Source organism: Pterocles gutturalis, unplaced genomic scaffold (assembly GCF_000699245.1).
Source record: "Pterocles gutturalis isolate BGI_N339 unplaced genomic scaffold, ASM69924v1 scaffold16348, whole genome shotgun sequence".
Taxonomy (NCBI): Eukaryota; Metazoa; Chordata; class Aves; order Pterocliformes; family Pteroclidae; genus Pterocles; species Pterocles gutturalis.
Window position 1 is genome coordinate 1,253 of NW_010125899.1, and position 13,606 is coordinate 14,858.

At 36.7% G+C, this 13,606-nt stretch overlaps 1 protein-coding gene across 1 annotated transcript; it reads left to right on the plus strand.

Moving 5' to 3' along the window:
- Window positions 1-11,167: 11,167 nt before the first annotated feature.
- On the plus strand, window positions 11,168-12,253 carry MC2R (melanocortin 2 receptor (adrenocorticotropic hormone)). The gene is given in 3 exon segments (XM_010078768.1): window positions 11,168-12,166; window positions 12,168-12,212; window positions 12,215-12,253. Coding segments are annotated over 3 exon segments (1,083 nt in total).
- The last annotated feature ends 1,353 nt before the right edge of the window (window positions 12,254-13,606 follow it).

The window sequence follows — 13,606 nt, forward strand, 5'->3', positions numbered from 1 at the left end:
CTAAGGCAATCAACTTATGCTGTTACCTCCTATTCTTCATTAAATATAGTTAAAGCTCAGTAAATTTTTGCCTTCATGACCTGAACAACAGTTCTCTGGAATGATTACTTAAATTTATCCAGACTGGTAGTTAGACTTTGGTGCTGCCAAGTTCTCTCTACCTTGTTAACTTTTCACTTCAGCTACCAGTTGTGTCCTTAGTACTAGAGACCTTAGATTGCAAAACAAATACAATGACAATCATCTTGATGGGCAGTAAACATCCTACAACATCTCAATTATCTACCTCATGTTTAAACACTATTTATAATACAGACAATGGTCTTCTTGTGAATAGACTCAATTTACAGTTTGCCAAATGTTGGGAGGGGAGATTATGAAGATCAGAAGTAGCGGAAAGGGTAACACTGCTGAAACATAGCATCTTTTCCCTTTGAATGGGCATCTTTTCTTTTTTTTTCCTTATAAATATGTTCAGAGACAGCAGATGATTTATTTTAAAGTGACCATAATTCAAGGTTATGCCAATGAGGCAACTGTCTTTCTCTTTGATTTAGATGTTCTAATCTTTCCTTTACGCAAAGACTATGTTGGCTTCATTTCCTTTATAAGTAATCTTGTTCCCAGAGTTACCAGCACACTGACTCACAAGTTGTTTCACCAGCAGGTAAGCGGGGGGTTACTAAATCTTTCTAAAACTCAGAACAAAATATTTGGACAAAGTAGTGAAAGATGCAGTGTTATTTGTGGAATGAAGTGTCATATTTCTAATGTTGCCTAAAATTTTTCCTCTTAAAATCATTCTTCTCTAAAGCAAAACTTTGGTGGGGGTTTTATGCCTCTTTTAAGAAGTTTGAGTAGGATTTACCTGTTTACCACCTGAAGAAGTTAAGCTATACAGTAGGAAAGCTTCCACTGAAGTGTTTATCTTTTGGATACTGTTTTGCCTGGTTCCCCTCAGTTTTTTCACTGCATCAGCCAGAGGTCACACATCTCTCAGAGACTCTCTAACTGGTCATCAATGAGTCTTCTTCTGGATCTGGACTGGGAATTATGCAAGGAGAGCTACTCTTGCCAGGCACAGCTTTGTAGCAGTCGCTCTGCTACAGGGAGACCAAATTCTGTTCTCACCTACTCTAGTGTAAATATTGAGCAATTCAGCTGATCTACCTGACATTATCATAGATTTTCAGGAGTATAACTGACAGAAGACTGTGTGGTTTGGTGCAGTCTATCTGACAATACTCTTAGATATTTAATCTTGTGTCAGACTGTGGCACACAGCAAAGGAAGGCAGAGGACAGCAAAGGTCTCTGTCCTTGAAGGAGATGACCACAAGAAAAGTTGGGGCAAAGTAAATGCCCATTTCTAACACAAGTTGATGCAGATACCTGAACTAACATCTATCCTCTGACTCTCCCTGTTACTTTTTTAGGCTAGATGCAGAATCCAAATGATACCACACACACACATATATGCATGTAGTTCTGTGATACCTGTGCAGCACTGGAAATACTTGTTGTAGTGCAGCACCATTGCCATGGGGCTCCATATTCGAATGCATGGAAAAGACAAGCTAGAATGACTTAATTTGGTGTATTTTCATAAACCTCCCACACCTCTCCAGAAGTGAGTTTGGATAAGAGCACAACTTTTTCAACAAGACTTTGGCTACTTCTGCATATAGCAGAAGCTGTGCCAGCACTGGATGCTGACGTGCAACCAGAATAAAGCTTTATGTGGCCACTACTCCAAATGCAAGCATTTTTATGGGCTTGCAGAATCTAGGTTTGATTCTTCCCACATTTTTCTTCCTATTCATTATTCCTCCCTCCCAGACCGATGGGCATAAAGATGGCTCTGAAAAGATGCATCTCAAAGAGGTGTTTTCTTCATCCCACCCCCATTCTATAGGTTTCCCAGAGAAAGTAACCATCTGTTGAATTAATTTTTAATCATTATCTTTTCACTATTTTTACTTTTTAGCATAAAGAGATGTAAATACATTAGCTCAGTGGCCAGATAATAACCACAATCATGTTTATAAGTAACTCTCAGGAAAGCAGATCCTGTATTTCATGCATTTTTTTTCAATAAGACATACTTGGGTTTACAAGATAATGCACTTAAACAGCATATAATCCACACCCTCATATTCTGTCATTTAAAGATATAAAATCTTATTCTAGTGGTTCCATCTGCTTTAAGTATTGCTTTGTTTGCAACTACAGGGCCAATCACGGCCAGAGAAAAAGATGGGCAGCTCCTAAAAAGACACTTAGGAGGGCTGCTTTCTTTAGAGCAGAAACATAGAATTTCTTTTTCAATAAATAGTTAAATTTTTTTTTGTATAGGAGACTTCCTTGATGCTTGTTGATAACAACGTATCTGTGATGGTTTTATTACTTGGAAACTTCATAATTTATTGGAAAGAATAAGAACACAGCAGTGGCCTCAGAAATGTCACTTGAAGGCCTCTTGATTGATTTTTACAATGATCCCAGAGAACTATTTGTCCTGTAATTCAAATTCACTATTATTTTTCATTTCTTGCAGAAAGTTACAGCTATACATAGGCTTAAAAATAATTTATTCTGGAAGCAAATAAGAAATAATAGTGTAATAAAAGTAGATTATGAAGTCTGGAGCACAGTAACCAAAGTTTCAAAAAAGCATGAATCAGCCTACTGCAATCTTAATAAAGAAACGTATATTTAGTGGGCATTGATCATTGCAGCTTTTCATCTAGTCACTTGGACAGATTGAGACTGAGATACTAGAGTGAAGGATGTGACTGAAGGGTGTAAATATATCACTTACAAAGCAATTACCTGCCTCAGCAACAGGGTGGGGTGTTTTGGTTTGGTTTTTTTTTTTTCTTAGGTGGATTATGTTGTTGTAAATTATGATAGACTAATAATTATATTTCTTAATGTATCACAACTTCACAAAGCACCAGATCACATATACTGTCCAGCTGCAAAAATAGGAGAAACCTTCACTGAATTTCATTCTCTTCTGTGATGGCTCTGTGGTAAATGACTTGTGAAAGTTCCCCCTCCTCAGGGCACAGCAAGCTGTCTGCACTGGGGGTAAGGCCCCTCCAAAGTGGACAAGGAAGAAAAATACCAATCACTAGTTCACTGATGCATTTACAGCCCTCTATTTTCTACAGGTTCTAGTTTTTCTCTATATATGTTGCTCATTTTTAATAAAATGTCCACACACTTGATGTGAGGAGAGTTATTTCACTAATGATATTGTGGGTATTCCGTGTTTATGCCTCATGACAAGACAAGTGCTTTTATATAATCTCCAACACTTTATGCAATTTTTTAGCTCTAGATACTTGAGATAACATCATAGCTTACAGTCTCAGCAATTGTATATTAAAAATTATAATGCTGCAAGGAGTTAACCAATTAGAAAGTGTTTCCTGATGTTTCAGATTTAATTTCTTTTTCTCACAGTCATTTTAATGGCCCTTGTCACATCCTTCATAAACATCCTAAATAATTCCTTTTCCTCTCTGCTATTGCAAAGATTTTTTTAAAGTATAATGAGAACTCAGTCCATCTTTTCTTAATCATTTTTACTTTTCTTGCTTTCAGTATCTTTTCTGAAATACTCAGGTCTGTGCATGGTTTGAATGAATCTACACTAGCACGGCTAGAGAGAAGCAGTCCTGACCAATAAGTTTCTCCATAGCTTACACAATTTATTGCATTTTTCGTTGTTGCCAATAAAATAATGGCACGCTGAGTATACCTAAGCTTACATACGAATGAGGAAATCTTTTCCGAAAGTGACATTTTTCCTTATTCATAAAACAAACATGTAATTGTGTTATTTCAAAGTTGATCTTAAGGGGAAAAGAAAAAAAAGTGTCCACAAGAAATAAACCCATCTTTCAGATTTTCTTTATCTGTATTCTCTGCAAGACCTCCACTCTGTCCAGTTTCTGAACCAGTCAGAAAAATTTTTTGAGACAATTTCCAAAGTCAGGAAAAAACTTAGCATATAGAATTCTCTTCAATGTATACATACATATCTGACATTTAAAATTTCAGCAAGTGTGATTTTCAGCCTAATTTCACTCCGGAAATCCTCCTTATGGGGAAGCCCCAACTATAATCACGTGAATAATATTTTGCTAGTAATTAGCCCAGGTTGGTACATGTGTGGCTTTAGATACACATCTTTTACTGTATTTAGCTTGTATATGTATACACTTCCTTTTTTTAATCTCTTTTCCGGTTTGGTTTTTTTGTTTTTTTTTTTTTTCAAAAAGTACTGTCTCTATGTCTGTCGGCATTAAGTTAATTCTAAGGAAGTACTAGACACTGAAATCATATGGGACATCTATTCATTATTCTGATGCAGTAAGTCTCCAAGACAATCAGCAGTGAACACTCTTATACAACAAGCATTTATCTAGGTCTGATGCCAGTTCATGAAATTGAAATTAGGCTAGATAACATTATATAGTGTCTTGGGTACATGTGAGGAGCCAAAATAGATGTAATCAGTCATTAATACCTGTCTAACCCTATTTTATTGAACGCTAGAGGGAGATCAAAGCAAAAGAATAAACTATCTAAAAGATTATGGATACTAATTGGTGGTGATCATAAAATTTCTGCTGATGACAAGATGAAAGATCAGGTATCATAGTATCTTAAATTTTCATCATAGTTGTCACATAGCCTTATTTCATGTTGTTTTACCTAGAATGTAATTTTGAAGAATGAAAAAAAAAAGTCTTAGAAGAAAAAAGACTGTTCTTGTATCAGCACCACAAGTAATGTACTCTGTATCAAATTTGTTTCTCATGGTATACTTTTTGTTCAATTATAAGATTTACATTTTAGCAACTGAACAATGAAACATAAGGACACAGTCCATATATCTCACTGTCCTCTGAACACACAGTACTTTGTTCTATTATGTACAGGGGAAACTTGGGTTTCTACAAGACCTTCCCTAGAAAGAGATCTTTCTGTTAGACTTAAAGGCAAGCTGAGACTGTTCACATTCAGAACAGGATGGAAACTGGTGCTGTCACTCTGGCATCACAACTGCACTTTTGTTCAGTGTTTACTGAGCAAAGTTTGTAACATAAAACGTGTGGTTTAAAATACAGACCTTTTGAGTTTTAATAACTCAAAATAGTGCATCTGATAACTTCAGAAAGAAAGTTATCAAATGCACACTTTTTTGCCCTTGCAGTTACTGCTGTGAAATACCAAGATTTTCCAGAGGATTCCCAAGGGCCCTTAGGGCCTTGAGTAGTTTTCTAAGATGAAGGAGCTGGTTACTCAGGCCCTAGTGGAGGAGGAACCCTGGCATCCGAGTTTCAAAACCAAGGAACTACTCATGCTGCAGTTTGTATAGAGATTGTTACACTGGTGGAGATGCCTGAGCTGGATGGAGACAGCATGGTGTTGGCACAAGTAGAAAAGCAGTTATTGCAACAAAGAGTTCACAAAGTGCTAGTTTACCCTGAGTAAATTTCCACTGAGCCTCACACTCTACTGCTCAAGTGGCTAAACACAATAATACACCTGCAGCTACCTCACAGTCAGTACAGTGCACTGCAGCCCCTGCACCAGTCGGCACTGCCAGCCTACCCAATTTTCAGCATATGCCATAGTGTAAGGAGATAAGTGATATATATAAAAGTGATATATACACACTAATAATTGCTAGTGTTATTTAGGGAAGAAAGGTCTTGGATAGGCTTAAGGGAGATGACAGGAGTGAGAGGGCAAGCTGCTAAGCTGTCTCAGGGCTTGCTGTGAAACCAGAACCTCTCATAAAGTAACCAGTCAGCTCTCCTCCACACAGAAAAAAGGAAAGCTCCAAGTTTCACCTCACAGCTTGGTTCAAAAAGGAGCAATATTTATACATTATTGAACAACTGTGCTGCCATTAAATTTAAGTAGCAACTTCTCTGATACGTCCTGCACAACTTGGCTCTGCTTAATAAATGATAAAGTATTTGAAATCCAGGCCATCTGAGAAAACTATTTCCTTCAAGAGTTTAACAATAATACAAATCATAGCTAAGGATGTTTCACATATGATCTGCTACTGTTCGTTAAGCAGACAGATACCTGTTTGGTTTTTTTTACACGGGACATGTTGAGTTGCCTTAATCACAGTCAACCTAGAAGTCAGCAAGATAATTCAAATACTCTGAGACACCCAGAGGTCTTCACTTCACCTATGGCCAGAAAAGCTACGAGAGGCAGAGCCAGCAACTTTCAAGCTAACAGAGCCCTTAAGGAGTCTGTAGATATTGCAGGGTAATTCCTCTGAAACAGTTACTTTTAACACCTGTAAAGAATTATACAATGTGCAGGGCAAGGCAGAATCAGGCTCTGTGTGCCCTTTTTCACTTACTTGCTTGTTCAGTCCTAAATCCAGATGGTAGACAAAAAGAAATACCCATTAGAAAGCGTAGGGAGCAGCCTGTCCTCATGGCTTACCTTCCTATAACCCGTCCAGTTCCCTTTGTCTCCATGAAAGCCACTGCTTACCTACTGGTAAAAGAAAAGAAAAGAAAAGAAAAGAAAAGAAAAGAAAAGAAAAGAAAAGAAGAAAAGAAAAGAGGAAAAAAGTTTGTCCTTTCATTTGTTTTACAGTTTTAAAAAGTAAGCCTCCACATCAATGTTTTAAGTGGTTTGCTTCCTTCTTAACTGCCTTGTATATATGTAAAAGCTGAAAACAAGAAAAAAATTGGTCCATAGTTTTTTGTCAAACATATTTTGATACAGATTTGCAACAGCTTGAATGGAAGTGACTAAAAATGTATATAGCTCCCATCCAATGAATATGGGACTCACGCTGTCATTTTCAGAAAAGGGTTGTTCTAAACAGCACCAAACAGAGTAACTAGTACCAGGTGTCCTGATGCCCAAGGTACTTTATTTAAGCGAGTGCTTTTACACTGAACAGCTTTGGGGATGAAATGCTAGAGATAATGACAGAAGGCATGTGTTAACACATTGGAGACTTTTTTGGATTGAGAAAAGGTCATGGTTTTTCAGGTGACAAATATGTACTACTGTATATACCGAACGGATTTTGAAGTACACTGTATATACTGTGTCTGAAACACACACCACTTTTCTTTTTCATTACTAACAAATTACTTTTTTAAAAAAATATATATACATAGAAGGACAGGGAATTAATACATTTAATGGTTCTAGAAACAAATCATTGCATCTGCATAATTAGCCAGTTATCACAGCTGGTTTGTGCAGTCCAAAAGCACAAGACACTACTCAATACCCTTTCGGTTTTTATTTACTGCCAGCTGTTTAGAGAGCAAATACAGCTGGGGGTCTCTCTAATATAGGGAGGTATGGTTTCCTAGTAAAAAAATTAATAGATGCAAAAAAACCCTGGGAAATTACACAGTATTTAAAGTATATAATTTTTTTACTGTATCTTGCCATTTTATTTCACAGCTGAAATTACTTTTGTTGCTATTACTGATGACCAGGCCAGTTTATTTAACACTTTGGGATTGAAGGAACTGTGTTGTTTATTTGTAAGTTTTCATCCAATTAAAACAAAATAAAATCAAGTGCCGAGCTATTACTCCCAGACCTTTCAGGTGCCAAGTATTTGCATTTATACTGTAAAGAAAACTGAATTTCTGTAATCCACAGGCACTGGGCACACAGGAGAGAATTATGCTTTTTTTCCAAGGTTAATCCTGCACAGTGCTGAGAGCTCCCAGCATTCCTGGAGGCAATCTCAGCCTTGTCACAAGCTGAAGTACTGGAGCTGGCTTTTATCTGTATAATATATTCCAATGCAAGCATGCTTTGCATGTGTAAGAGTGTTGTAAAGAGCCAATCCATAATCATGGAGGATGAACACAACTGGCAGGTACTCCGAATCATATTTGTTTCCTAAATTTGCATAATACTGTCAGTATAGTTTCCAGTCCTGGCTTCCAGTCTCCCAGTTTCCTGCTTCATCTTGCTTTAGATAACTACAAATCAAATAGAAATTGCTGATAATATTATAAATGTATGCAATGAGCTATTCCCATCAGCTCATTGCCCATTATACCAGCTCAGGAGACTGCTTCTTTCTAGATAAATAATGTTTCTGAATATCCAGTGTTACTGAGTTGTTGATTTCTCCCTCCAGGATCTAATTTAAACATGAAAAAGAATGGGTTGAGGTTTTTGCACCTTTTGTTATACAGCTACATTTGCAAATGTATTTCAAACTTAAAGGGTCTTTTTTGTCATTTATTTCTTTTTGACTGTTTTACATTTCTTGCTACAGTCAGGTAAGCTTATTCTTACACTGTAAATGACCTTGAGAAAGGTAAAATCCAAATAGTTCAGTCATTGCCAGGAAGAAATTATTATAGTACAAGGCACTTTTTTATTCTTAAACTATCGTGTTCTATTTTTAACAATTCTGACACATAAACACTAGCTGTGAAAGGTTGGCTTCGCAGATACTTGCAAAATACAAATCTGAGATCTTTCAGGTACCGGTGCTGGTGAATGGCATGAACCCTTTATCTGGACGATACAATGATGAAGCAAACTGGCAAGATATTGACAGTGGAGAGGAAATCTGTAGTGCAAACAACACAAGAGGGTAAACTTTTTTTACACCTGATGATTATTTATAACATTGTGTGAAATGGCCTTGGTTCTAATTTCAGTAGCCAATGGAAACATGTATCCAAGCTCCGAAGTGTCTGCTTTTCCATTAGCTTTTAGGACACAACATGGTTTCTCATTATGTTCACAACAGCTTTACATCCCATATCTAGTCTGTCTGTCTTAACCTGCTTAGGAGTGTTAAACTGTTTCATGCACACTACCTGGTAAATCTGTGGCAGTGAAAGAATCCTGTAAATGAGGGACTTATTGCAGATGTATGATATAATGTGTATTGCATAGATCAATCACTGGATTTACCTCCTCTGTACAAACACAGATATTTCTGTCTGGAAGGTCTGAGACAGAAGTATGACTGTGCATCGCACTGAAGCATCAGAAAAGGAGATAATTTGCAACATCCTTGACGGAACCCTAATAAGATAGCGTGCAATAGCCATGTATACGTGCTGAAATGAGAGTCTCTGAAATAATGTCTTTTTCTGTCTATTGTTTGAAAACATCATTAAGTGGTATAATGTAATTATTCAGTTTACTATAACTGCTCTACAGCCCTTATAAGTTCTCTGTTCTAAACAAATGCTGTACTTGATATGAAGTTACTGTAAAACGATAGGCAGCAGATGTAACATGTCATGCCATTCATAACACTGTATTTTCCATGAAGGAACCTTCATGCTTGTCAGGCAGTTTAGTTCAGCAATATGACTGTATCAGCAAAGAAATATTATTGGAAAATTGGTTCTGAGAGAATAGTGACTTAACAGATGCATTTTTGCCAACCGATTGTCCTGTTTAAATCACATTGAAATAAGGCTTTGTCTAAAGTGTCCATGTTGACTTTCTATTAAGAGTGAAAATTAAGTTGTTAAACAAATTACGAGATTAGAAATCATAAAACTTAACTGTGACGGTAGCTCTAGGTGAGAATAGGGAAAACATATTATTACAAAGACATTGCTGAGTCTCTTATTCTTGTTAGTAATTCCTTCTTTCACATACTGGCAGGTGTTGACCTAATTGTCTTTGAGAATGTTCACATGTGCTGCAGTGCAATACAGTTCATTTATTCCACTACACAGCCTTTGTTTCCAGACAAGTAAGGGTACTCATCTGAATTTTTTCTCTTACGTGAGCTTGTGGTGGTCTTGGTGGTCCAAGACTCAGCACTCTTCACCATAAGTAGCACCTTACTGGCAATCTCAGAAGATAAAATCAGCAAACCCAGGTCAGAAACCTGTTTTCCATTGCAAAGTGGCCAAACACATTCATCTGCATTAAGGCTAATCATATTCAAGCAGCAGTTCAGCTGTCCTGATTACAGATACCCACTGACACTTGCAGAGGGCATTGTTTTTATACAAAGTAATTAAAATTTTTGACTTCTCCCTCCCAGGACTTACTGGTATGAAAGTGCCAAACAATTAAAAGCCATTTTGAATTTTAATACAGAGGGAGAATATATCAGTTCTTTAAAAAAAGGGGACATTCCAAATAGCAACTGCATCTGTGTTTCACAAAGGAGACTGTAAAAGCTACAAGAAAAAGTGGGTCTCTTGGTAATATCCAATCTAAATTAATATCACATCCATTTACACATTAATGAAAAGTCTAAAAAGCTAAATCCTTTGGAAAAGATTCATAGATGCTTCAATATAGTTTAGATCAAGATCATCATGGAGAAAGAAAAACATTGTCTTGATGCTGAAATAAACATTTGGTCTTTTAGATAGTTGTAAAATACAGCCAGGAAAAGATTGTACTTTGGATCTTAATCTGCATTAGAAATATGTTCATCAAATCAAGACAGTTTGAATTTCATGCAAAAGAAGTCTCTCACTACTATCTAACACGCCTGAGAAAAATATCAATATTTACAAACGTTCATATCTAAGCTGAGGACATTTTTATTTAACCACTGACAACGTGGTGGTAAACACGTTACTGTCCTGGACAACTGTTTATTTTGGCATTGGTCTCATTTGTGTCTAATAATACCACAAATCCGGTGAGAAATTACAGACTTTCTCAAAACAAACAGCTGGGTCAGTAAAGATTGTCAAACTCTTGAAGACTGTCAGATCAATTTCAGTATATGTGGAATGCTCCTTGGTAAAGAAAGCTATATATGTTTTTTAAAACTGCTTTGAAGCTAAAAGATAATTTACACTTTGTTTTCATCTAAAGCTCAGTGAAGCCTGGAGCAGCTCTCAGTTTGTCCAAACCAACCTGGCCTCTCTCTCATGATGATGTATGTTCCTTCCATTGTAATAGGTGATGTTTGAAATACCTGTTTTCGCCCTATCTGTGTGGTAGGTTTCTTCTTGATATTTATGTTTATACACGTTTTATTGTAGGAGAAATTCAAAGCATTTCCGTCAAGTCTTAAAATTGCTCCAGATGAAGGAGAAAGCCTTCATCAAAAGAAGAATGGTCTGACTGTCAAGTCACCTTCAGAATAAAGCTACCCCTGAGAAACAACAATCTTTCCACGGCCAGAAGAAATGAGCTTTGAGAGACCTTCCAACCTAATCAAACACCCAGGGCAGACAAGCATTCCTTCCCTTGAAAATACAAGTGATTTCTCCTTAAATATCACAGACTGCACCCAGGTCGTGGTGCCAGAGGAAGTTTTTTTCACTGTTGCTGCTGCTGGAATACTGGAAAATCTGCTTGTCCTTATTGCTGTTGTTAGGAATAAGAATTTGCACTTGCCCATGTACTTCTTCATTTGCAGTTTAGCCATTTCAGACATGTTAGGTAGCTTGTACAAAACTCTCGAGAACATCTTTATCATCTTGTGCAAAATGGGGTACCTGACACCTCGTGGGGACTTTGAGAAGAAGCTGGATGATGCCATGGATTCCATGTTCATTCTGTCTTTATTGGGGTCAATTTTCAGTTTGTTAGCTATTGCAGCAGACAGATACATCACTATCTTCTATGCTTTGCGCTACCATAACATTATGACACTAAGAAGGGCCTTGGTTATCTTGGCAATCATTTGGATGTTCTGTGCTGGCAGTAGCATTGCCATTGCTCTCTTCTCCTATGAAGCAGCAACAGTCATCCCTTTCACCATCCTGTTCCCTTTAATGATGTTTTTTATACTGTGCCTCTATGTCCATATGTTCCTCCTGGCTCGATCTCATGCTAAAAAGATTGCCTCACTGCCAACCAGCACAGCCCACCAGAGAACTAACATGAAAGGAGCCATTACACTGACCATTTTCCTTGGAGTTTTCCTTTGCTGCTGGGCCCCCTTTGTTCTTCACATACTCTTAGCAAGGTTTTGTCCGCACAACCCTTACTGTGCCTGCTACATGTCCATTTTCCATGTGAATGGAACGCTCATAATGTGCAATGCAATCATCGACCCTATGATTTTTGCATTCCGAAGCCCAGAATTACGGAGTACGTTTAAGAAGATGTTCTGCTGTGCCAGGTCAAATTGGAACTGGTAAACACTTCACAAAAAATGAAGATTGCAGAGCACACCTATGGGGTGCTCTGCAACATCAGTTTGCAGAGTTAAGAATACTAACAATTATGCCTGAAGTAATACTATGCTTGCAGGATACTGCCACTGATTTTCAGAGGGCTAACAAAGAATGCATAAAAATTAAGTATGCACACCATACTTTGCCAACCAGACCTCTAGAAATATTACTGATGACGTTAATTCTGCTGACAATATTAATTCAAAAAAAAAAATAACTGCATCTTAACTATCTTTTGTCATTTCAGAAAAATTCAGATATAAATCTTCTGCAGCAAGTATTACATTACCCCACAGATGAGTTAATGCCAACTCATTTTGTATCAGTAATTTCAATTTAAGGTGTATACTGCTTTAAAATTCTGTTGTTTAAATCACAATGAAATGAATATTTGTTTCCAAACTGCACATTTATATAAAAGTCTATAATAAAAAAGAAAATATGGACATGTAATTCGATTTGCTGAAAAACTGAATTAATTACTGTTCTTTAACATCTAGTCTCCTTAAAACAATGCAGTTAGTGTCCTCTAAATTTCAAAAAAAACTTTTGGAGTATGAGTACAATAGAAGAAAATATTTTGGTTTAAAAGCTATTTTTAGTGACTGAAGATTTTTTCCCGACATAAAGTTGTTGTGGCAGCAAAGACAGGTTTTGAATTTCCAATTGGAGGTCTCTAGGACAGTTTGCTTTAATAAAATAATAAGCTTCGCAGACAGTGAAATAACTTTGATTAAGCCATGACTTTCTAAACACATCACAACAAATAATTCAAAATATCATATACTAGAGAGAAAATTCAAATACCTCCAATCCTTAAAATAATGCAGTTAGTGTCCTCTAAATTTCCAAAAAAACTTCTGGAGTATGAGTGCAATGGAAGAAAATATTTTGGTTTAAAATCTATTTTTAGTGACCGAAGATTTTTTCCCAACATAAAGTTGTTGTGGTAGCAAAGACAGGTTTCGAATTCCCAATTGGAAGTCTCTAGGACAGTTTGCTTTAGTAAAATAATAAGCTTCGCAGACAGTGAAATAACTTTGATTAAGCCATGACTTTCTAAACACATCACAACAAATAATTCAAAATATCGTATACTAGAGAGAAAATTCAAATACCTCCAAGGAAGTCAGTCACCTGGATAAGGAATCAGCTAGTCACTCTAGAAGGATGCTACAAAGCAGTTTGTAATTTAAAAAATCCTAGTGAGAGAATTCTGAATTGTCCCTGACAAAATAATACATAACTCACAAAACTCTAAGGCATAATAGTTTTCGACAGCAAAACATCCTGAAGCAGTTCAGAGCATATGGTGAGGAATTAACTTCACAATAATTCAGTGGAGTTATTCAGCTGCACCAGAGACAGAATATTTACTAAGAGACAGCCATGAAACAGAAAGCCAAGGCACAGCTAAAACAAGAATCATAGAATCATAGAATG